General features: G+C 45.8%; 1 protein-coding gene across 2 annotated transcripts in view; it reads left to right on the top strand.

The window, feature by feature from the left end:
* The first annotated feature begins 1,194 nt into the window (after positions 1-1,194).
* The window catches only part of LOC118772052 (proton myo-inositol cotransporter-like), a 60,086-nt gene continuing 36,641 nt past the window's right edge, over positions 1,195-24,639 (top strand). Inside the window, exons 1-4 of one of the 2 annotated variants that reach the window (XM_036520294.1) lie at positions 1,195-1,251; positions 2,978-3,531; positions 18,487-18,646; positions 21,851-22,059. In XM_036520294.1, coding sequence (XP_036376187.1) covers positions 3,003-3,531; positions 18,487-18,646; positions 21,851-22,059 — 898 coding nt within the window. In that variant the 5' untranslated portion in view covers positions 1,195-1,251; positions 2,978-3,002. Of the gene's footprint in view, positions 1,252-2,651; positions 3,532-18,486; positions 18,647-21,850; positions 22,060-24,639 lie in introns of those variants that run through there. The other variant, XM_036520291.1, reaches the window with a different exon arrangement.

The raw sequence follows: 24,639 nt of genomic DNA, 5'->3' as shown, positions 1-24,639 counted from the left end.
AACATTAAGTCAAGAATTGGTTGTTAATTCTCTGGAAGGAGATGGACCTCAGTGCACTTCAGAGCACCCCCAGTTGTCTCCTTATATCTCGATGTCTATATAGTATTTATGACTTTTTTGTGCACCCCCATGGATTGCAGTTGCACCCCTCTGTATGTTCTACTCGAGCCTGTGTGTACAGCACGTGTTGTGAAGAGTAAAACTGTTTGTTCTCACTCTCCAGGTGAAAGCTTCTTCCTTTGAATCTCCACCGACGGACCCAGCCCTCATACTGGATTCACAGCGACCCTTCGTTCACTTGTAGCCTTTTGCGTAACTGATGCGCAGGAGATGCCGGCTTTGAATCGCTGGTGGAGTAACCATTATCGAGTGTTTCTTGCTCGAGGTGACTTTTATAAGAAAAGAGTAGCGAGTTTTTTAGACGAAGAAAATTGTACGCACGTGTAATTATCTCGACGACGGACGGTTTGTAGGAGACAGAAGACATGAAAGATGTCATAAACGTACACCTGTCTTTGACTGACTAATGTCCGAACAAGCCATCCTGGGTATGGTGGTACTCGCAGGATATTTTTAAGGCAAGTGGTAAAAGTCTGGTGAAAGGTGTCTTTCTGTGGCATGAACAAAGGTATAGCGCTGTTCAGGTTATATCACAACGGCGTGGTCTAAACTCGATGTTCTGAGCCTGTCTAAGGTCGGTACATGTGATTTACTGCACCTTAGGGACACAGCGACAGGCTTCAATATGGATCAATAAATTACACAACGCTGCCCTCTAGTGTTCAAGTGCGGAGCTCACCTCGCATAAATCAAAGTTTTGACTTGTCAAGGAGGTGTACTAAATAAATCTCCTTAGACCCGGCTATTCGTGTTAGTAAACAGCTTACTAATAAACGGAATGACGATACATCCATTATTAAAGTTGTTGTGCAGTTTTTAGGAATATTATTCATAAGATATAGACTATATGGCACAAGAGAACGAGGTTTTGTTCATATTTTTCCTGTTCTTCCGCTTTGAGTGCTTGAGTGTACTTTTTCAAAATGTTTTCCTGAAGTTGTCATCCCAGTCTGCAGCTTTTATGTGACGGGTTTCTTTGTTTTGTTTCCCATGTGCGCGCAACTTTCGATTTTAGTTCCTCTGTAGGAAAACTTCTCCTCCCACTTCGGTTAGTTCATGTGACTTTGTCACGGTGCGTGCGCAAGCCATCTGATTCTGTTGTCCGCTGCGTTTGCGAAATTAAGAAAACTGGTAAGTAAAATAACGTCTTCCGGCAGCATCTTATTCTTATCATATTATTATTATACACGTTTTATTGGATATCATAAGAACGTTTGTATTTGCAGCCATTGATTTAACATTGTATGCGGTTGTTTGCTTTGAAACGTGATACTGGGAAAACTCAGGAAGCTTTGCAGTGAATGAAATTGATTCACGGCAGGTTTGAAGTGGAGCGCCGCTCTCCTTCGAAAAACATTACGTGACAGGATTATTTAGCAGTATTAAGAATGTGGCACCAATCACACATAGCCAGTTTTCTCGTTTGATCGAAAAGGAATTCTCTTCAAACTGACATACAAAAGTCGTGTGTTTTTGACCTATGCTTTCCTGCTGAGTGCTTATGAATGCATCGAAAACAAATGAGCACTTATTTCGGCCTGTGGAGGGCGCACGAAGAACGGGATTAGAAGAACGGAATAGACTAGAAGTTGTTACAGACAGTACAGTACGGGGTGCAGTTGGTCGGCATTTGTTAGCGCTGCGTTCCAGCTTTCAGAATTGGCTTCAAGTTTGAAATCACCAATTAGCTCTGTTTAATATAATTAACAAAGGAATTGTGGCAGATTGCTTTGGGTGCGGACGGCAGAGAAACCTCATTAGAATTACACGGGGAAATGTCATCTAGCTAATCCTGATCAGCAGTGGGCAAACGAAATCGAACATTGCGTTCTAAAAATAGGGACGAACAAGACATCCACAGAAATTATTCCTGGATTTGACAGTACCGCAGTGTACAGGCACAAAAAGGTCTCGGTATTCCTTCTGAACGGTATTGTTATGTTGGCCGAGGTCCTCACCTGTTCCTAATTGCATAGTGTACATGTCTAGTCTTGCTACTTAACTACACTTTGGTTTGTACAGGTTCATGGCTTTTCGTGGAGATTTCTGAAGCAAATTCCATGTACAAAAGTTTCCATAGCAGTGCTGAAGCGTTGATTTGACCCTTTTAACCCCTGAGTTATTTTATATTCATGTGTAATTCGTTGTCGCCCAAATTCAGAGAAATGTTAAGAATGCTTAAATGAAATATTACCCCCACAGCTTCAGTCGACTCAGCGTTACTGGGAGAAAGCTTGTCCACAGCAACATTTTATGACCTCACAATAAACATCACCCTTTTACTCATTATGGATACATAAAAGGGCGACCATAACTGCATTATAAGCTATTAGCTAGCTTTAATAACTAACACTTGTTATGCATATTATGCAGCCATTCTACGTGATTTTACGGACGCACCCGACGCAGCCCGAAAATGCCCGATGCATGCCAACCATGTTGAATTTTGAATATGATAATTGCCAGAAAGGCAGGGCGCGTGAAATTTATTTACGTCACACTCGCATACACACACGAGCGCCCGATGACGAACAAAAAGTGGCTCCTCCTCAGTCCTACCTTCGCCTCTGTTTGTGCGTGCATCTCAATCACCGCTCAACTCGCTCGCTTCGACTAGTGGGATGACGCCAGCGTGTAATAGGTTTAAACGCAACTTTTAGTTCTGCGAAGCCATACAGACATATCAACAACCACTTCACCTGGACTTTGGGGAAAACGCCGACATTTATTAGAAAACTTGATGTAGCTTACACTTTTTTTTGTTTTTGCACAATTAACACTTCCCTCTCTTAATACAAGTCTGCTGTGAACATTTTTGGGTTTATTGCTTTTTCTTCCTTATGTCCCGAAAATCCAGCGATAATGACTATAACCTTCGGAGCATGAGCAACCTGATGGGCGAGAGGAGGAAGAAAGTGAGCGACGATGGAGAGCGGAGTCTCATCAAGGCTCCCTCCAACGCGAGCATCGCCAGCCAGGCGAACGCCGCCACGGCCGCCACCGCCACCGCCACCGCCGCCGCCTCCGCCTCCTCCACCGGGGACTTGGAGCGAGCGGCGCGCAAGCAGTTCCAGCAGGATGTCACGCCCGCCTTCGTCTACGTCCTGGCGGTCTTCTCCGCCCTGGGGGGCTTCCTGTTCGGCTACGACACCGGCGTGGTGTCCGGAGCCATGCTCCTGCTCAAGAAGGAGATGAATCTGAGCGCGCTCTGGCAGGAGGTGCTGGTCTCGAGTACTGTGGGCGCCGCGGCGCTCTCCGCCCTGGCCGGCGGCTTTCTCAACGGGCTCTTCGGGCGCCGGGTGTGCATCTTGCTGGCGAGCTTCATCTTCACTGTCGGGGGTGTGGTGCTGAGCACGGCCCCGAATAAGGAGGTTCTCCTGGTCGGACGCATTATAGTTGGACTCGGATTAGGTAAGTAGTTTTTTTTTTTTTTTGTAGGGTAATATTTAGTTTCTGAATAACTGTCTTCCCAGATTTCTGATGCTTGTTTGAGGTGAGCTTTGTGATAAATGTCTTAATTATGAATGCGTGTTTTTGACTGGATTTACGTTTACCTCGGACGATAACAATTATGTGTGTTTTGTGTATTTATCGCAAACTAAGTGTTGTTTCCAAACGAGTACAAACGCCTTTCTCCGTGCGCAACGCGCACCCACCTCCGAGTGGTCCAGGAGCCCCTCATCGGGCATCTTAGCCAATCACACTCTAGTGCGCGTTGTGTGCAAGGAAAAAAATTGGCTGGGTTAGAACATTGGCTGTTGACTCAAAAGGCAGCTCTTTTCTAGAACAACAGTGAAAACCATCATACTCGAACACAGTCATAATTTTACGCAATAACTGAACTGACACGCATACGTGGTTTCGAAGGAAATTATTTCACATTTGAGTTCCCATTGATTGCTGTTATTAGAGCTATCGCCCAAATTGCTCGATGTATTGTACCAACAAATATGTTAATACTGACTGCAAACAAGTGAATACTAACTACAAACATTTTTCATTACACATTTGCTTGACTGACACCTCTCATTATGTCAATTTGCACTGTCAGTGTGTGTTTACACTTCATCAATATGTACTGCTGGATATTTATTGAGGCACTTGAGGTTAAGTACTTAGCTCAAGTATGCAAGTCCCGTTCCTTAAGCGATATATCTCGCTGGCCGCTCCCGAGGCTCCTGTAATTTGCAAACAGTTTTTCCTTATTTTGGTTATGCAAATGGTGAAAACTACAGCGCTCGAGACATTGGGTCACTGATGAAGGACAGAGGAATGTATTGGAAAACTAAAAATTCAACTGGTGTTTTAAAGACTATCACAGAGCCTTACTGACTCGTTAACGTGCGCCGTCTGACAATATTTACATAGCCCAGCTGCCAGATGGAGCCGGCGCAGTTTGGGTTTGGTATCAGGGATGCAGCCATGTACAAAGAGATGTTTATTATTAACCAGGATCATTTAAGATCCGGTTAACATAATGCTATTCTCGAAATTGTCTCCCTAGAATATTCAATTATCTTTGATAATTGCTTTCAAGGGTGTTGTAAGCTTCTTAAACGAGATTCAACCTAAATGAAGAACATTTTCATGATGGTTTTTAGAAGGGAGAAACTCCAGTATTCCATTATTTGAATATCAGACCATGAGATCACTAATTGGTTTCTTGGACCAGCATTTAGATGGACATCAGATAAGGTAAAATAAACATTCAGAGATTCCAGCCTTCATCAGTATTGGAAGTAAGGCTGAGAACCCAGAGTAAAAGTCATTGCTAGCCCATTGATATCATTTTACTGATTGAATAATTATGTCGAGATAACTGTTCTTATACATTGTCTGGTGGGGTGAGAGGCTCGTTTGTTAAAATGCACATACCTGTTGTTTGATCAGCAGTTATGATGAATCAGGGATAGAATAAAGTGCTCCCTCTTTATTCAATGTATGCACATAAGGTGTAGTAGACGAGACACAGACTATAAGTGTCGAACAGCTTGGAAGTCACCTTCCCTCATGACAGCAGTGGCTTAGGTGTAAGACTGCACACATGGTTAAGTATTCACAGAAATGACAGATGTTTATCTGAGGAAATCTGTCAGTGATTCTTCAGTCAAATTGTTCAAAAAAAAAAATTCAAGATGCCTCGTTATTTGAGCTGAATGATTGTTGTGTCAAAGAACATTTGAGAGAGATTTAAAGACAGGCAATCAGTAGGTATTTTGAATACCTGTCCTCAGTCCTTAGTTCTAGAACCCCCTTTTCTCTCTGTCAGCTTTCCTCTCAAAAAGGATTTACACAAAATAAGACCCTATGGGTATGTGTTGGCCTTTCGGGTGGCACGCCTAGAAAGCATTTCCCTCACTCAAACAGGTTTTCTTCTTAGCAGTGAGCAATTGATCTGCTATCTTAAATGACTGAAGATGCAGAGGAAATTGCTATGGCCTTTTTAGTGGAAACTGCTGGAGAAGGAATGACTTCATGATCATGATTAGTTTGTTTGTTCATAGCAGATGTCTTGGCCTGTGAGTGTAGTCTTTGATTCACTGCATTGATGAGGACATTATTCCTGTGAATTTGAGCGTGTACCTGCATGAACCAAGAGAAATGTGCATTTTAGTCGTAGCTTTTACTCGGGTTGAACGGTTTTGAAATGTTACCTGTGCTACTGAAGCGTGTTCAGCTGGACCTCAGCACAGCAGCAGATTGAATCCTTTCTGTAGTATAAAGGAGGAGGCTCTCTCTGAGCCTCTCTCCGAGCCTGAGAAAAGATGTGCTGAATCATTTCCAATACAACGGAAAGTAGACACGAGAAACCAGAGAGGCAGACGCACGCGAAATGTAGGGACACATAGCGTCGAGGGGGTTCGGGAGAACCGGCCTTAGGAACAGGTGTTCGGACTGACATCCCGGCAGTCTGCTCTTAAAACGGATCTCATTACCTGCTAATACTCTGCGTAACCACCTTTCTGTTTTCAGTCATCGGGAGCAAGCATAAAGGTTTCGCGTTCCCGTGGGCTTCATGCTGTGTTCTGACAAGCGCGCCTTCCAGTCTAAAGATTCACAGACTCCTTTGTAGCGCCCCCCCCGTTAGGCGAACGGCAGTGGTTTAAATATTAAAGGGAGTTTCAGGTAAGCAGCATTCCTCTGATGTGGAATAGTAAGGATGCGCGTGTCACAGCACCTTGTGCTTTGTTATTCAGCGATGTCCTCCAAGTCAGTCTCATTAGGTCTGCTTCTTATTTGGAATAAGAGCGAGGTTTCGTGGCTGGAGTCTTTCCAGCCGACCAATGGGAATACCCGTTGTCCCTTTAAGCGTCTTTATCTCCACAATGTTAACCAATAGAACAATGGCAGCCTGCTCTCTGACCACGCCCCCACTGCTTTGAAGCCTCCAAACTGCCACACAAGAGGAGTACTGTAACCCAGCTCACTGGAAAACAGAATACACATTTGCCATGCCCGTTAGGCACTGTTTGAATTTGAATTTCTACTGCTTGCTAACTGTCAAACATCTCAAGTCTGTGTATCTCCCTACTCAGTGCTAATTACAATGTTACCTTGTGGTCTTTCAACGCTCCAGAAGCAGAGCTTTGATTTATTTTCCACTTGAAAGAAGATAATTGATGAATATTTTGAGAGAGAGTAGTAATCATGAACGCAAAGTCCGTGTATGGTAATCTGTTTCATAAATGCATGTAATCTGGAAGCCTCTCTCTCTCTCTCTCTCTCCCTCTCTCTCATATTATGATTAATTACTGACCTCTGACCTCTCCATGTTCTTGAACTGTACACCATGGCTGTTTGTTGACGTTCCTATAACCTGAGAGAGCATAAAAGATATTGGCACTCCATTACTGCCTGTGACAGCTTGTCTAAACGTCAAACTCCTGCAGTCAGGAGGCAGATAGGCTGTCAGAATTCCCAGCAATGTGGCTGGAATGTTTTAATGTCATCGTACATAACCACCAATGACTGCATACAACAGAAACGACAACATGCAGCGCTGGGTAACAGTGTGACATAGCAGCCAAAGGAGCCAAACATGTAATGAGTAAGTTGCAGGTTTGAATCCGAGGTGTGGCACTGCTGTCCCCTCTAGCACTGTAGCATTTAGAGAAGGTGACAGCCACCAGACGGAGATGCTGATAGCATTAATGTCATGGGCGAACGGTGTCGTGACCTGGTGGATGCGCGGCTTTGCACATAGGCTTTGCGTCATAGGTGGGGTGCTTCACTGTAGTGCTGCGGGTTTGAATCCTCCATCAGAGTGCTTTGCCTCAAGCGGTCTGGGGAAAAAAAAGGAAGAAAGCACCTGAATGCATGTTATACTAAACCATCCACACGCACCACTGAAAATCACAACTGAGATAGGAGAGGCAAAACAGAGGACAGTTTCATCCTAGTTGAGCTGGAAGATAAAACCACACAGACCAGACAGAGAGCATGGATGAACGGCCAAGATGTAAAATGCAAGCACTGCCCGAGTAAACAGATCACACAACATAATGCGTTTTTCCCCATCAGAGGGCCGGATTGTTGTGCAATAAAAAGGAGCTATCAGGGAGCCCCTGTTGTAAGGAAATGATTGTGTGCCTGTTCGTGCGTGTGCCTGCCCTATGCAGATGATCTCAGTCTGGCAATGTAAACAAACTTGACCTGGTCTGACTATCCATCACTATGGTGATAATCTCCGCTGTGATCGCCAGGGGCAACCAGCGGTACCTGGAGCTGACAGAAGTTTAGCTGTGTTCTCAGAGCTGTAGACAGGGGACATAGCTCAGTTTTGTTAGTAGAATTTTTTTATTACAATGCCAAAATCAAATGTTTTGAATTAAATTTGTCTTTCGAGTGGTAACAGCTCAGTTTAACATGAAGTCATTCTGTGTGAAGCCCATGTGCTTGGTGGATGATGGTGGTAGTTGTATAAGGAAATGCTTCTCTCTATAATTGCCTTAATGGGCAGTAAGACATGAACATGTGATCATTTTAATATTTTTATAATGGCAGTTCAGCGCCTTAAAGCAGACAGATCTCTCATATGGCTGAATTCCTCTGATACTATCGTAAGAGCTCACTGCACGTCAGAGTTTATATCCTTAATAATTTCAGTGCTTTTCATGACTGTCGTCATGGAGAATTTGGGCTTTGATTACATTTCATGGTTTCTGAGTTTTAATTTAGCAATCAACAAGACTCTCTTTAGTAGCTGCGTTTCAGTTAAAGGCACCTATGGATGGTATCAGAGGCTTATCTTACAATTCTCATCTACAGGACATTTATCCAGCAAAATCGGCAAAATCCTGGTCCTTATCGTCAGAATGATTGGTGTGCTTTCTTTGAAATGACAAATCCTTTATCTTAACAGAACAAAAGCATGTAGCTGGCTACCTGTCTCTGTGACACTCCATCTGTGGGTCATTGTTATATGAGAGCGACAATAAAGTAAAGTTTTTTGTGGCCCATTCAGCTTTTATGTAAAAAAAAATATATATATTTTTGCCCAGACTTCCATTATTTCACCAATGTAACACTTCTGCTAAACACCGGAAGCCAAAGTCTTGCATCAGCTCCACCTTCCGTGGGTTGGGCTGCGTTTCTATAATCGTTTTAAGTACCGAGGTGGGAGTCAGCCCACAGCAGCTAGCTGGAAAGTGACAGCGTCATGATGCTCCTTGCCAGCTACAGCATGTTCACAGCCTGCTTTTCCTGCAGGAAAATAGAAATATTTGTAATTAAAGGCTACCTATTGTGTCACATTCCCACACAACAGGAGCCCTGAATGCTGCAAACACCGATTCTCCGCGGCATGGCTCTGGGCGTGGCCACCGTGATTGAAGAGCAGAGGCAGACAAAAGATCCATTAATAGGCCAATACCTGATTATATACCTCAGCAGAGGAAGAAAATTATAATAATTAAAGAAAAAAAATGAACCAAAGAAATGTCCCAAAGAGATTCCTCCCTTAGTGGTTGGGGGGAGAAGCTTGTAGCAGACAATGCAGCGTCTGTATGGTGTCCATTCAGGTCTCTCCCGATTGGATCAATGGGATGTGACTTCATTCAGGGCCCGTGAAGGTAGCGAGGAACACTATCATTCTCTTAATGCAGCAGTGAGCATTGCAGTGTTTCTCAATCCTACTCCTGGGGGCCCTCTGTCCTGCATATCTTCTATCTATCCTTGCTCCAAACACACCTGATTAGTGTGATTAACATGCTCTTGATTAAATCAGGTGTGCTCAGCTAATCAAAAGTGCCACTGATGAGTTCAGTCAGGTAGGTAGAGCAAGGATAGATAGAAGATGTGCAGGACAGTGGGCCCCCATGAGCAGGACTGAGAATCAGTGGAGCATTGTGTCCATGTCTCTGTGAGGCCGCTGCTGTCCAAGGTCCTGATGCTCTTCTCTGGCTTTTGTAGACACTATACAAGTGTGACCATGGTATTAGCCTTGGTGGTCTAACACCACCCATCCTGGAGGCACTGGCTTCACTGAGAGTGAGTGGGCTAATTTTGTCAGTGATTGCTTGAGAAATGCATGAATAAAATGTTCTAAAGGCTCCCAGGTGGTCAGAATTGCCAAGGTTCTTGCTCCAATTGCAGGTTGAGGCCTCCAGCCCCAAGTTGGAGTCCCTGCTGTGTCATTACTCGGCGGTGACCGGGAGTCCGCTTCGCTGGGACGTCATCGGGTCGGTCCTCCTACGTTCGGGCAGTGTCTCCTCTGGCAGCGATACTTACAGACATCGACGTAACATCGGCTTACATTCCTGCCATGTAAACAGGCGTCCATTGTGGCAGATAATCTCCTTATTGTGTTAGGAAGATTTCTCTTTTCTGTAATTGACTTCCAGGATCCGGTTTTCTTTATCTGAGTCCGCTGTTCGCTCCATCGACCGACCTCATCTCCGACGATCAGACGAGCAGGGGCTGTCCATCCCTGTGTTTCAGCAGCCCACTCTATTGACTGCTTATTGTCCCCGGGCAGCAATCATCCATAATGCTGCGAAATATGCGCCGTTATAGGAATTTCACAGCAGAGCTTCTGCGGTTAACCGTTTCCTGCCCGCTTCTTGTGCACTCAGAAGGTCGCTCGCCAGTGAGGCAGGAAGCGGGTCGCGTACAAATGATAGAGGCTGAGCCCTATTCAATCCGGCAAGCCTAATGTTTTTCTCGCGGAGGAGAATGAATGCAATTCTACTCCATGGCAATATCATTCAGCTCTATCAGGTATAGATGATTGCTGCCATTATTTTATGTGCGGTAACGGGGGCTGCTGCCTTCAAATGGGTGCTCTCAATAGCACCACCACAAACAAAATAACAGCGGTGTCTCTCATTCCGGAAAGATCCGCAGTGTTTTTCCAGGGCCCGACGGTTTTCAAGTTATGCGGCAAAAGTTACACCAGCACGACCCGAATTATCAGCACCGCCCGTCTGGTCCGTGAAAAAGCAGATCACAGCCGTTGAGCCTGGCTTGGAAGGTTTCCTCTCACACCTAGCTCTGCAGCTCGTTCATAGCTCTCAGAGCCTTGATTGCTCCTGGAGGCAGCCTTTTAGCAGAGGGGGTTGGGTGCTGGAGGCGAACGCAACCTTTCCCCCGTGAGGAGCTCCGATGGTTAATGATCCGCAGTCTAGGGGCGTCGTCGCGGAGACCCGCGGCCCTTATTAAGATTTCACACCGCGCGGCGCTTCCGACAGACGTCAGCACTCAAGAGTAATTTTAGGAGCAGCAATTAGGCACAGATGCGGACGTGTCAGTGGCTTTTTGATCGGGCGTTTAAAGAGATGAAAAGCAGCAAGTAGGAAGCAGCCAGGCCGGCAAGCTTTTTCTTCCTTGATATGAAATGATTTGGTTATTGGTGGCATGATGGTGATCTGCTAAAGCTGTACCTGTGACACAGTGCTAGCAGTTCTACTGTGACACCGAACCTCAGTAGAGCTAAGAAGGGCAAGTCATTTTAGCATTCTTACTTTAGGTCAGTTGTCAGTTTTACCATTAGTAACTGCTTATGTGCCACTGCAGAGGCGTCTTTTAAGGCTATGTTGTTTAAGCCAGTCATTGAGGCAAGACATTGTAAGTGGTATTGCTACATGTGCTCATTCATGGTTAGCCATTCCATCACAAAATGTCTCAGTCAGGTGAAAATCAATGGCAAGGAAAGCCTCTGGAGTCCACATCCCAGACTGGTGGATAGGAAGGAACGCTGCTAGAATGTTCTTTCAGCGTTACAACAGATTTTGGGTCAATTAAGTCTGCCTCCGGAGGATGAAGCCTTCTGGGAGCATTAATGTGAATAGCTTAAGTTTACAGAACAAGAGAAACCTGAAAGGGAGTCGATCGTGTTGAGTGAACAGGATTTTGCCAGATGAGGACTGTGATACACGCACAGTAGTTTCTAATAAGATAATGTCACTGTGAGGAATCAGTGCAAGGAGGGTTGCTGTTACAGCATACTCTCTCTGACATCTCTCATTCAGTGCCTGTGTTGTGATATTCTCACTAGTTTATATGTAGCCTGGCAAGCATGCACCCAGTGCACCCACACACAGTATATTTAAAATTGATACTGAATATAATTGTTTTTTATGCCTGAGGCAAAAGGAGATGTACCATTAACTTAATTGCAGACCTCTACATGCCTTTTTCATGGGAGAAAATTCCGCCTTGAGTCAGGATGACCTCCAGCTCAGGGGCTGTTAATAATTAAGCATCGCCCTCACTCCAGTTAGCCAACAGGTCAGTGAATGAAGAAGCTTTTCCGTGGTTTAGGCATAATTATTCCAAACATGAAAAGAGCAAATCCATATCTATTTACATGGTGCCTAAAAAAATAAAAAAATAAATAACCCGCCAAACATTTTGGAGGCATTAAAGACCGTTTTCGGAGTCTGTCAGCGGTACAAATGCCATAACGTGCTGTGAAATTTAAACGGGAGCCGGAGATTTGTGTATTTTTGTCCAATTATTTGTGAAGTGACCTTTATGGGAGCATGTGAGTTGGCTGGACAGAAGGGTACCCAGTGTTCCTGGTCTTTACCGGGGGACAGAGGAGGGCTGTCTGCAGCCTAGCAGCCCTTGGCGTAGACCCCTGAGGACACTGCATTAGCCTAGCATGACGAAAAACGGCAAATAGGATTCAGAAGTGCTGTTAGTGTACAGGTTAACTAAGCATTATCCGGTTGCTCTAAATCTCGAATCACCCCTGTGAATGAGGTCACTCACTCATGAATGTCTTTTGTTGTTTGACCCATGAAGGACTCAGCATTGCAAAGTTTGGAAATGTGCAGTGAAGTAGTCTGGTCAGGACTGTGGAATTGTGGAAGATGGAATCGTTACATTAAATTACATTATATTACGTTACATGCATTTAGCAGATGGTCTTAACCAGAGCGACAGCCAGTACAATTCCACACTTCCACACTTACAGGACATAAGTGTATCCATTCAAGTTAAATGAGCAACACTGTCAGACCAGGCTAACAACATTCCCAGACCAGTGAGTGTGGGCTTAAAACCATTCAGTCCCTGCCACAGGTTAACCTGTGCAACCTGATTAGGCAACGGGAGCCAAGTATACTACAATACATCAGTCACTCGAACACAGAATCCCAAATACATCACAATACTACATGTAAAATATTAGCTCTGTACAGGTCTGCCTGTAATGGAGGTGAAGGTATGGCAGACTGGATTATGTTGTTCAGTCTGAAGGGAAGAAAGAAGCTGTTCAAATTTACACTAAATATGATGAATGTCGACATGCAGGGGATTGGATTACCTATGCCGTTCAATTTTATTAGCTCTTCATTTTACCAGATGGTGGGTGGACAAATGTGATGGGAATTAACGTTTGATTCTGCAGGGTCTTCAGCAGATTTGTGTGCGATATGAATAAGCTGTCAAACTTCGGTCTGATGATGTAATTGAGTTTTCAGCTGAGGATACCACGTGGAGAATTTGGGAGGAATCGACTTAATTGTTGTTAATTTAATGTTCTTTCCTCCTGGTGCGAATGAAAGTTGAACATTAGGGAGCGAGGTTTTTGGAAGTGACATTTTTGGATCTTTTTTCTTTGTGTGTGTGTGTGTGTGTGTGTGTGTGTGTGTGTGTGTGTGTGTGTGTGTGTGTGTGTGTGTGTGTGTGTGTGTGTGTGTGTGTCTCTCCGAGTGTATCCAGGTGCTGTTGGGTGAAATGGTTAGCTCTGGAGCCTCATTGGTCCAGTCTAGTGTTAGATTGCTCCACATAACCCACACCAGGACTCTGTGAGCTTGAATGTGAGCGCAAACTTGGAAACTGGGAGTTTCTCTCAGCCAGTTGGCACAGCACTTTATGTTGAGCTGCACCAGGTGTGCTCCTGGCTCAGACAATGCATATCACGAGTGAATGTGTATATATGCTAAAGTGTGTCTAAAGCTGTGTTCCTCTAAAGCCATGGCTGGTAGTGCAACAGACATGAAGACCAGCAGGACGTGTGAACCTGTGTAGATGTTGGCTCATACAAACCTGCCCCTGACCGTCGACCCCATCAGTTAGAAACAGACAGCTGCTTCGCCGGAGCATCCTAGATTAGTGTCCTGTTAGTGGGGGTAGGGGTGGGGGACTAGACCCTCCTTCCCGCACACACACACACACACACACACACACACACACACACACACACACACACACACAATGTTCTTTGGACATATGCCCGCTCTGGGAGGTTATCAAGTACACCCCTATCCCTCCTCCCAACAGGCACTCCACTCTTGTCTCTTGTCAAGAAGACGGCAAAAAAAAAAAAAAAACAGACAAGATTTGAGAGTCTTTGTCGCTGCTCCAAGACAGTTTATTGCTCTGGCTGACCTCCAATCAAAGTAGCTGTTCTCTTCAAAGACAGCTTTTTATTTATTTATTTTTTTTCCCCAGGGCAGGCCTGCTGTCTGTGATGTCACAGACACAGTCAGGTGGTTGGCAGGTGTAGTCCTCTGTGTTCCTTCAGGCAGAGGTCATTAGGCTGAAGGACAGGAGCTGCAGAGCTCCTGATTGGTGCAGATCGGTGAGCTGGAGAGCTCCAGCCAGGGAAGTGCTGGGAGATGCCGATAACGGGAGGACAGGCACGGAACAATACGTTAGAGGTCTGAAACCAAAGCAATCAGCATGTGACCACTGCCTGTCTCTGCCTGTTTACTCTGGAATAGGATGCCTCTCCTGCCTCCTACAGTCCTCTGGATAGGTGTCATGGGACCTAGAAATGATTACTTCCTGCCTGATTCGAATTGATAACGTTCTTATCGTGGAGTAATGCCTTAAATAATGTCAATCATGAAAGCATACTACTACCCATAATAATAAAAACAATACTAAATATTGCATTATATTACATTACATTCATTTAGCAGATGCTCTTACGCGGAGCAACTTCCAGCACAATAGAACATAAATGGATCCATTCAAGTTGAATGAGCAACAGTGTCACAACACCAGTGAAGCTCACAACACCAGTGAGTGTGAACATACCACTACTGAAGCCCTACCCTAAATTAACTTGTGCCACCTGACTTGACAAGAGAAGCCTACTATACTACCATTCATCAGTCACTAGAACACGGAATGCAAAATGCATCGTAATACCACACATAAAATATTCAGCTGTGAGACAAACCCTTGCAAAATCTTTTTAGGAGGCAGAAAAAAAATAGCAAGTTAGCTCAGTAAATGTGCAGAGAGAAAGGGTTATGCTAATCAACAGCAAAAATGAATTAGCTAGCGAGCTGGAGAACCATTGAAGAGTTGAATGATGAATGATAACTCCTTTCATAGAAGAAGGGAGTAGTGAACCTGTGTTGCTGTAACATCATGTGCTGTAACTCAATGCTAAATTTCACTTTATTCCATCACTTTTCATTGATTTGAAAAGTAATAGACTTATAGACTACTATTTAGCTGACTGCTTTTGAAAAGGAGTTGTTAGAAGTGTTTTGTGACAACTGCTGTTCACAGCTCTTGAAAGTCAAGGTGGGGGAGCAATTCCAAAGACTTAAATGACCAGCAGTGTTAGCATGAACACTGTACAGGGGCTCCGTTCTTACACAAACTCGCCACCCCCAGGAGTGACGGCGGAGCCGCTTCAGGCCCCTGGGATTAAGAGGAGTGTGACATTCAGAGTATACGCTGAATCTCGCCTATAATGCTGCATATTTATCACTGCCAGCCCTTAGCAGACAATGTGAGAAAGCGGCTACAGAGCCATTCCCCTCCCCCTCAGCCCCCTTCCTCTACTCAAAACCACTCGGACCATTCCGGCTTTAACCTGTGCACCATTGAGCTAAAACTGTACGGCCATGGCTTCACTGTCTGGGGCCATGGCAGAACTTGGGCTGAAATAAGTAAACCCTGAGACTCCAGTGTAGCAGGACAAGTCAAAGCACTTCCTTCCCCTTTAAAGAAGCCTAGATCAGTGTTCTGGAGTTCTGGAGCTGGGAGTTTGCCTTAGGATAATCATTTAACATGCACCAGATGCCTTATGATTATTTGAAAATGAACACCAGGGGAAGTGTTCAGTTGCATGTTCCAAGCTCACAAAAAATTAGATGGGCCTCATGAGATGGATTTACTTGCCACGCACAACTGAACTCTTCGTATATGCATGTATAGTAGGTATGTATGTCCTAGGAGCCTGTTAAATGAATGAGGCAGACCATGGGGATTATCCCAAGACTTTAATTAGGACATAGAGGATAGGTCACATTGTTACAGCTGTAATTGCATCCTTAGTCGGTTATCTGTGGTTCCGCCCACAATGCACTGCTTGCAGCAGGGTTAAGACTTCGTCTAATTGGGGGTTGAATAATTACTTAACTGTTACGTATATTAATTGAAGCGTATATCCATTCCTCGGAATAATAATTGCTTTCATTGTCTCCTTGAAAATAATACAATGGCTGTAGTCTGGTAATTATCCTTTAGCATCTGTGCTGTGCGAGTCTGCCAGAAAGCGCACCCCCTCTTTCCTGTGTGATCAAGATCAGCGGCAGTGATGAAAAAAAGTGATACGTATCTAACCAACCATATATACATGGGGCAGCAGTGTAGCATAGTGGCAAGGACCAGGGCTTATAGCCGAAAGGTTGCTGGTTCAGTTCCCCACTGGGTCACAGCTTAGCCAGACCTTGGTCTTTAGCCCAGCCGGCTAATCAGGTTTCCTGTGCCATGTAGATAGCAAGTACAGCGGTTTGAAGTCCAACCACAGTACACACATGCAGGCATGAACACACACCTGTCTGCTTCCATACATGGGGCACACGCTCGCAATACTGCTGGGAGAATATTATATAACGCTGAGGGAGGATACTGATATGATTACTGTATTAGAATTGATTTGTTGGCAAACAGATGGTGCTTTTACCAAAGTGGCATTAGTCAGAGGGGCATTATGGACTGTTATCTCTCATTAGCTTTGTGGTGATGTGTTCCAGCCCTAATCGTGGGCAGATCCTCTCCGGGCAGGGCCCCGGTGAGAGAGGGGCGGGCTGCCGGAGGAATCCAACAGGGCTGTGCATCACTGTCCGCATCTGTTAGAAGTGATGTACTGGCATAAAGGGCTTTTGTCCCGCAATAAAGCATCACAGAAGGGCTTTTCATCTGATGGCAATCACACTTGCTCGCTCTCCGCAAACTTTCTGAATTGTTTTATTATGGATTGTACACAAAGGATATTGGCACTGGAGAGAAATGTATCATTAAGTGTAGCTGTCCGTACTGTCATTTTTGTGCTCAAAGGTTTCTTGAATTCTCCCCTGTCATCATTGGTAATGCTTGTGTATTTGATTCAGAATACCAATCTTTTGATTCTGAATGCCGAGCTCTTGCAGAAAGACCTGCTAGAGACAGCCACTCGAAAGAGCATGTTTTAAATGGCCTTTAGAAAAAATTATTTCCTGTGTCCGAGGCACGCCTGTCTCAGTGCTGCGGAGCTCGGAGAGCGTCCGCATCCCCCGTCCCCCGAGACGGACAGCGGGCCCCCCCCCCCCCCCCCCCCCGCGCTTCCAAAGTCCAGCGCCACGCCGATCGGGCTCCTCGATTATTGATTAACCTCCACGCGAGTCACGCTGCCGGGGATGTTCCCATGGCAACGGGTGCGTCGTCAGCCGGGCGGCCGAGAGCTACGGGAAGCGGCACACGGAAAGGCTATTAATAGCCGCCACGTCGCTAGCGACACTGCGTCGCTCCCGTCGTCTGATGGGTCCTGATAAACATGTGCTGTCTGTTTACTTGCGTCAGGGTTTTGTAGGCAGCTGGATCGTTACTGCTCTTGAGCTGTTCCCCCTTGTTTTGAGTTACAATCCCAAGACACGCTCTTGTGGTCTTGGTTTTTTAGACCTATTATTCAATGCCTTGCATCATCATAATGTGCCACTACTAGAGTCTTACTGCTAGAAAGTGAGGGAGAGAGAGGGAGAGAGAGGGAGGGAAAGAGAAAGATGGGGGAGAGAGAGAGAGAGAGAGGGTGAGAGGGAGAGAAAAAGATTTCGATTGGTCCATTTCCCTGCGGTTTGCATGCTGATTGCATCCCTGCAATCAGGAGCCTCTCCTGTGGAAGTCAGAGAAGCGTGAACGCACCCGGTGGTTTCACATCATCCTCAGAATGAGCCCTGAATCCCGGAGCAGCACTTTCCCCGACAAACCCACGTTTATCAAGAGGAGCTCGAAAGGAAAATCATCAGAGGGCCTTTCAGACACGGGCGCGTCTGTGTCATTTCGTTATAAATACTGTAACACTTAGTTCCTCCTGTTTAATCATAACTAAAGTTTGGCTGAATGCAAGGTATTATTTCAGTTGCAAATTGTTGGTGTCCACTCTGTGAAGGTGGCAGTAGCTGAATATTTGCAAACGCAGCATAAAACTACATTCAGTGATGGGTTTTTAACTATGTTTGGGAAGATATTCAGAGATGTTCCTCACCGTGCCAGTTCACCTCTGGTGCAAAACCACTCTACAGTTTTGGCCTACATAAGCAGTTGATAAACCAGAGATTCCCCCTCATTAACACAGTTAGTTTGGGGAAGGCCCTTGAGATAAATCCTAGAGGATCCTGGAGGAGATAAATTCTAGAGGCAGTGCTCTGCTCCTTTTGTAGTTGCATATCTGTTGGTTGGCATATGCATAAATGGGTCGTATGTTAAATCAAGGAACACATATAAAAATATGTGGATTATATGTTAAGATATAACAAAAAATGCAACAATAAATACATAATACATAAATAATAATTCTGCATCGTGCTCAGATACAAGTACAGATATAGATACATCTCTACATCTGTGTATTATTCAGAGCCTCATGACTTAACTCTGAACTGTGTTCTCTCCACTGCCCCCACTTGGCCCTTTCAGGTATTGCCTCGATGACGGTGCCGGTCTACATCGCCGAGTCTTCTCCCCCCCAGCTGAGGGGTCAGCTGGTCACCATCAACACCCTGTTCATCACGGGCGGCCAGTTCATCGCCAGCCTGGTGGACGGCGCCTTCAGCTACCTGCGGCACGACGGCTGGAGGTAACTTGACATGGATTGGAAACCACGACCAGCGCTTCACCTGGGCGTTACATTGCGTCCCGTTACATTCTGTTGCGTGCATTTTAGCGGACGCTCTTATCCGGAGCAGCTTCCGGCACAATAGGACGTGAGCGTATCCATTCGAGTTAAATGAGCATGCGAGGGAAACCGCTGTTACTCCGCGTTCTGTTTTCACGTGTGTGAATATCCTCCGGCGCCCAGACGCGGCACAGCCGCTCCTCGCTGCTCAAGTGTGAAAGAGCAGCAGCTGCCCGGGCACGCCTGGTCCCATGATGCCGTTCACCTACGTAACGCCGGCGGCAGCAGCCGTGCACGCCTCTCGGGGTTGTGGGGGGGTCTTGTTGGAATGGATTTAGTTATTATTGTGCATTAAAGATTTCCTTTTGTAATGATCTTTTACAAAGCCACGCCGTTAATTAATGTCAGGGTTTGTGAGTGTGGAAAGTTGCGTATAATTTTCTTTGTCGTGCGAAGGAATAAATGAGTGCTCCACAAAGGGAAGGGGGAATGATTGCTCTGAGCGATGTTCCGTACACAGGAATTCACAAGAGCGCATTATGACCATGTAACTAACTGATGTGCTGGTCTTAATCTCTCAGTCAGATATTGGGAATCCTCGCGCCGTATGCTTTATTTATTTTGCCTGGGGCACGCCGTGCACTCTCGGACTGCTCCGAACGAGGACGTTGGGGAGTTTAGTTTTCGTGCGTTCGTGAGCAAACGCAGCGTTAGGACGGGGGGAGGGGGGACGGAGGGGGACGACAGGAGAGGAAGCGGAAAGAGAGAAGCAGAAAGACGCTGAAGGTGAGAGACAGATATAGATGCAGCAGCCAGCGTGGAGTAAAGAGAGAGCCGGAGATGGAGTGGGAGGTAAAGGGGGAGAAGTGGAGAAGGAATGAAAGCGTAGAACGAGAGACTGATTCATTCTTTATTACATTCTGACAGCTGAGTGTACTGAACAGAGCCGCTGAGACTCACTAAAGCAATGTGCCTTATTGAAAGATGCCCATTAGTTAACAGGTGATTAAAAAAATCTATGTAGGGATCTAGTTTTAATATATTAATCATAGCATTCATGTAATATACAGTAGCACTAAAAGACTAAATGTAATGCTAAAATGTTGTAGTAGTATACTAGAACAGTGCTACAGAAATGTTCAATGTGCAGTTGTACATTATGTAACTTTAGGGACCGGTAGATTAGCATAGCATAGCGCACCTCGCCCATCAGATTAATTCAGATTCCATTCATTATGAAGCACTGCAGTCTGTTAGCCACCATTACATTTCACTGCACCTCTGTGTGTCGTGAGAATCCAGCACACAATTGGTACATTATGCATCTGAAAGGGTAAGAGCAACCTGCTCTGCCACGGTGGTAAAGAGAGTTCAGCTCAGGATAAAGCCAGTTTGAAGCTCCATCTAACACAGCAGCCAGCACAGTGAAGTCTATGATGTACAGCATAATTTGTCTTGAGTAGGGTCACCTCAGGTCTCTGAGGTTGATGTATGACAGAATTAATTGCATGTAACTGATACTGTTAGGAAACCAGTGCTAACTGGCAAATGTTACATGTCATGTACATTAGCCACTCTTTTACAGTTCAAAACATGTATTTGTTGCCATGACATGAGTAATTGTACAGTACATGGCTGTTACAGTGTGGCAAAGACACAATATCCATGGGGTTCCCAGTAGTTCAGCTGACAAATTGTAGAGCAGAGGTGGCTTGACATGGTTTCTACCCATGGACTTTCAACCTATATGTACAATTTTATATATCGGTATATACGTTTTCAAAAGCTTTTAAATCAAAAAATACACAGGTTATCAAGAAACGTGTACAGAGTCCTCCAAATTGTATATAGCCAGTTTGAGAAAAATATATGTAGATTAAAAGCTCTAGGGGGAGGTATTGTGTAAATTTTGTGTAGGAAACCAAAACAATCAGGCATATAGATCCTGGGAGTAGTTTCTTTCGTTGTGTGTTTCATGTAGATCGGTACAACACACAATGTGTTGAACAGCGTTAACGAGATGAAGCATTGAGGGGACAGGTCAAAACAAGCCATCCGTCAGCGGGCGGAGACTCGCAGGCGGAAGTGTGAAGTCACGCGACATGTCATAATTAGCGGCGGTAAATCCCCCCGCCCAGACAGCAGCTTCGCTTGGGAAATCAGCGCGGTATGTAAGGGGGAGAACGTCGGGCCCTGTGCCGTTCCGGCGAACAGCTCAATTAAGGGACGCGCTCTCTCGCCCGCGGCCCCCCTGCCGGCTTCACAGATTCAGCACCTATCAGTGGGGGCCTGGTGATATGGAGAGGAATTTAACTGTGGGTTTTTTTTTTTGGGGGGGGGGGGGGTGTGTGGATGCCATAGTAATGACCTTTCCACAATCCCCCTTCCGATTCAGTGATAACTGGAGGATGTGAGGCTTCTGTCAAGGAGGTTTTGGCCATAGCTGTAGCAGCTCAGATTCAGAGATACAATTCTACACCTACACGATGTATGGAGGCAAATGTTGTCTCTTCTCAAACCTTACCGCAAATCTATATTTACATTAAATTTATTCATTTGGCAGACGTCTTTATCCAAAGCGACTTACAAGCGAGGCAGAGTACAGCACAAGCGACGGCCATCTCAGTTTTTCCGTTCTCAGTGTTTGGCAGGAATCCACCTCTGTCCTTGCGCCACGAGACTCTAACACCATGTCCAGTTTTCATCTGTTCCTCTCGCTTTTAGCCGTCTGTCTTAATTCTAAAATATCGCCTGTGTTGCCTGCAGATATCGGTTAAATCAGCCATAAAATGCGCAGCCTCTGCGCCTGTGTTTGATAGCTGCCTCTGTCAATTTAAAGCCATCGGGCTGACGTTACACTTCAGCGCATTGGGGGCGGCGAGGGGTTTAGCTCAGGTCGGGACAATTCAATTGGAAACACTTTATTGGGTCGACGTACGGTGGGCACGTCTAGAAGAAGTACGAGCAGCAATCGCTTAAAATACAAATCAGTACATCATAGTCATGGCTTAAAAATATAATACACTAGCAACGGGGGTGTAGGGTAACTCTAGGGCATCTCTCTCCTTCTTGTCTCTCATACTCGTCTTAAACTCCTTTTTCCTCCTCTCTTTCTCCACCCCTTGTTGTATTTCTCTCTCCACCCCCCTGCTCTGTCTGTCTCAGGTACATGCTGGGTCTGTCTGTGGTTCCGGCAGTTCTGCAGTTCCTGGGGTTCCTCTTCCTGCCGGAGAGCCCGCGCTGGCTGATCCAGAGGGGCCTGACCCAGAAGGCCCGGCGGGTTCTGAGCCAGATCCGAGGGAACCAGAACATCGACGAGGAGTACGACAGCATCAAGAGCAGCATCGAGGAGGAGGAGAAGGACTGCGTAGGAGGTGAGAGACCTGTGGGCACCCAAATTCACATTTTATGTATACACACACACACACAGACATACACTGCACAGCAAATTACATTACATTATTGGCATTTAGCAGATGCTCTTATCCAGAGCAGCTTACATCAGTTACAGCTTTTTACAATGTCATCCATTTTATACAGCTGGATATTTACTGAGACACTTGTGGGTTAAATATCTTGCCCAAAGGTACAACAGCAGTGCCCCAATGGGGGATCGAACTGGCAACCTTTTGGTTATGAGTCCTGCTTCTTTACCACTATGCTACACTATGCACATACACACACATACAGGCACAGACATACACATAGGCACACACAGCACAGCACTTACAGATACACATCACACACTAGACTATGCTACACTACAGTACACTATGCAACAGTACACTACACACACATGCACGCGCGCACACACACACACACACACCAACATGTGACAGTGTACCACACAGCCACATAGAAGCATCTTATGTCCAGGCCATCTTATTGCTGCTAATGGCTTATGTGACACCCCCCCCCCATAGACTCTAAATGCTCAGCCTTACGCCCGTCGCTAACCGCCTCCTTCAGCTCGAGCGCCTCCGAGGTTGTATCCTGAGGTCAGAATAAATTCAGTCTGCTCTACAGGGACGCTGGTAAGAGCAGTGCTTTATGGGTCAGGGGGAGAGCAGCGCGGCACAGGCGGGAAGAGCCGGATGAGAGGTGAGGAGCTGGGGAAATTGCTTCTGTCCCTGCCTCTAATTAACCTCCGCAGAGAGAGTGCTCCGGCCCCCCGGCCGCCACTGTCGCTACATTACGCTCCGTCTCCAGCACCAGGGGAAAGTCAAGTGGCACTCTGCTTCTTAGGGTCAAAGCAGCATTACAGTTTCATCTCGGCTCATACCCTCCGCTGTATTACATAATTCCAGATTCCCACCAATCAGCTTCTGCACGGCACGCGTGAACGCCGATCACCCCAAGGTCATGTCGGTGGAACATTTGCTGTGGCGTGGCAGAAATCACTGGTGATTAAATAAGAAATCATTAAGAAGCTGTAATTGAGCTTTCTGTGCTGTTATTACAGGGAGACGTTGCGGGAAATGAAATCTGTAATAACGAGCCGTCCAAGCGCTGCGGGTCACTTCGTCTAAGGGGCCGTGCAAAGTGTGTGGATAACCCAGTGTAATTTCTGTTTTCTGTTCTGTAATTGGCTGTCCATGGTTTTGAATGGATAGCCAATGCAAGCCTGGGAGTAAGAGCTAGCCGCGATGCTAACGTGCGCCGTGCTCATTGCTCATGGCCCTGGGGAATCTTTGGGGAGATGTTCTTGGTGTTGTTCGCACTTGCCACACGGACACTATTTTTAGGCCCCAGTTGCGACCGTGACTGTGCCGGTATCTCTTGCCCCTAGCTGTGAGGAGAAAATACCCAGCTAGTTTCCTCCTTCCGAGAGCAGCGAGCTGTATGGGAAGCGCACACAAGAGCACAGATAAACACTGAGGGGAAAGCGCGCGAGCGTAGCAGCTTAGCGCTGAGAGAAAACAGAAACGCACTGCGCTTCCTGTCGCTGTTCCTCATCCGTGGCAGCTGCGGAGTCATTAGACGCATTCATCCTGCGTTCTGGCGTCAGTGTTGGGTGGGGTGTGGTGGTGGTGGTGGTGGTGGTGGGGGGGGGGGTCTCCTCTCCTCTCCTCTCCTCTCCTCTCCTCCAAGCACAGTTTTTTTCCACCATTAGCTGCAGAGAGGCACATCTGCAGAGAAAGACTCCCCTCCTGCTTTTCTGGCATGTTTTACAGGTTGGGGCTGTGGAGGTAGCCCTGTTGATGTAACATGTAAAGAGACCTCTGCCTGGAAAAGGTCACACTGTAAACATTTGTCCCACCAGAATCTGTACCTATATTTTACCTATAAATACCATTTTACTTACTATCTGAGTGGCTTTTCTCCTGTCAAACTTATACATCTCTCGAAAAGGGGCAGGGAAAGGCAGAAAGTAGTCTTTTGTAGTTACCTTGCAAACATGTGGAAAACATGGACCATAGCTATGAATGGTGACCTTATCATTAGAAAGCAACACCTCGGGGCAGAACCTTGATGATCTTATTTGCGATGTAGCAGGCCACACCAAAACAGAACAAGAAGAGAGTATCCTATACTACTTACCTAGGTCACGCATGACCCTGCATGACACAACCCAAGTGGTCAGGGCACAGTCACTGCATCCAAACCGTGCCTCTTATTCTATGCAAGATCAATGTGTGACACATCTTACCTGCTCTTTTCTGCCTCAGTGCACTGTGACCCCACATAAGTGCATGAGACAGGCTTCTTAAAGGTCCCAAGGTCCCTGTCCACTGACAAATGATTAGTAGTTCACTTTAGAATAATAATTTGACTCAAATGCATAAGTTGGAGCTGGTACATAATGTAGTTTAAGTTGTCAGGAAACACTCAATAAACATTTCAAAGGCAAAGAGCTCAGTTGTAGTAGTAGCAGTTACGAGTGCTCGGTACATCCACGCGAATGCCTCCTCTGGGTTTCAATTTCTCGTTGAACCACTCTATGTGACTTTTAA

This window comes from Megalops cyprinoides, chromosome 25, assembly GCF_013368585.1.
Source record: "Megalops cyprinoides isolate fMegCyp1 chromosome 25, fMegCyp1.pri, whole genome shotgun sequence".
In the NCBI taxonomy this organism is placed as follows: Eukaryota; Metazoa; Chordata; class Actinopteri; order Elopiformes; family Megalopidae; genus Megalops; species Megalops cyprinoides.
This window is presented reverse-complemented; position numbering and strand designations above follow the sequence as displayed.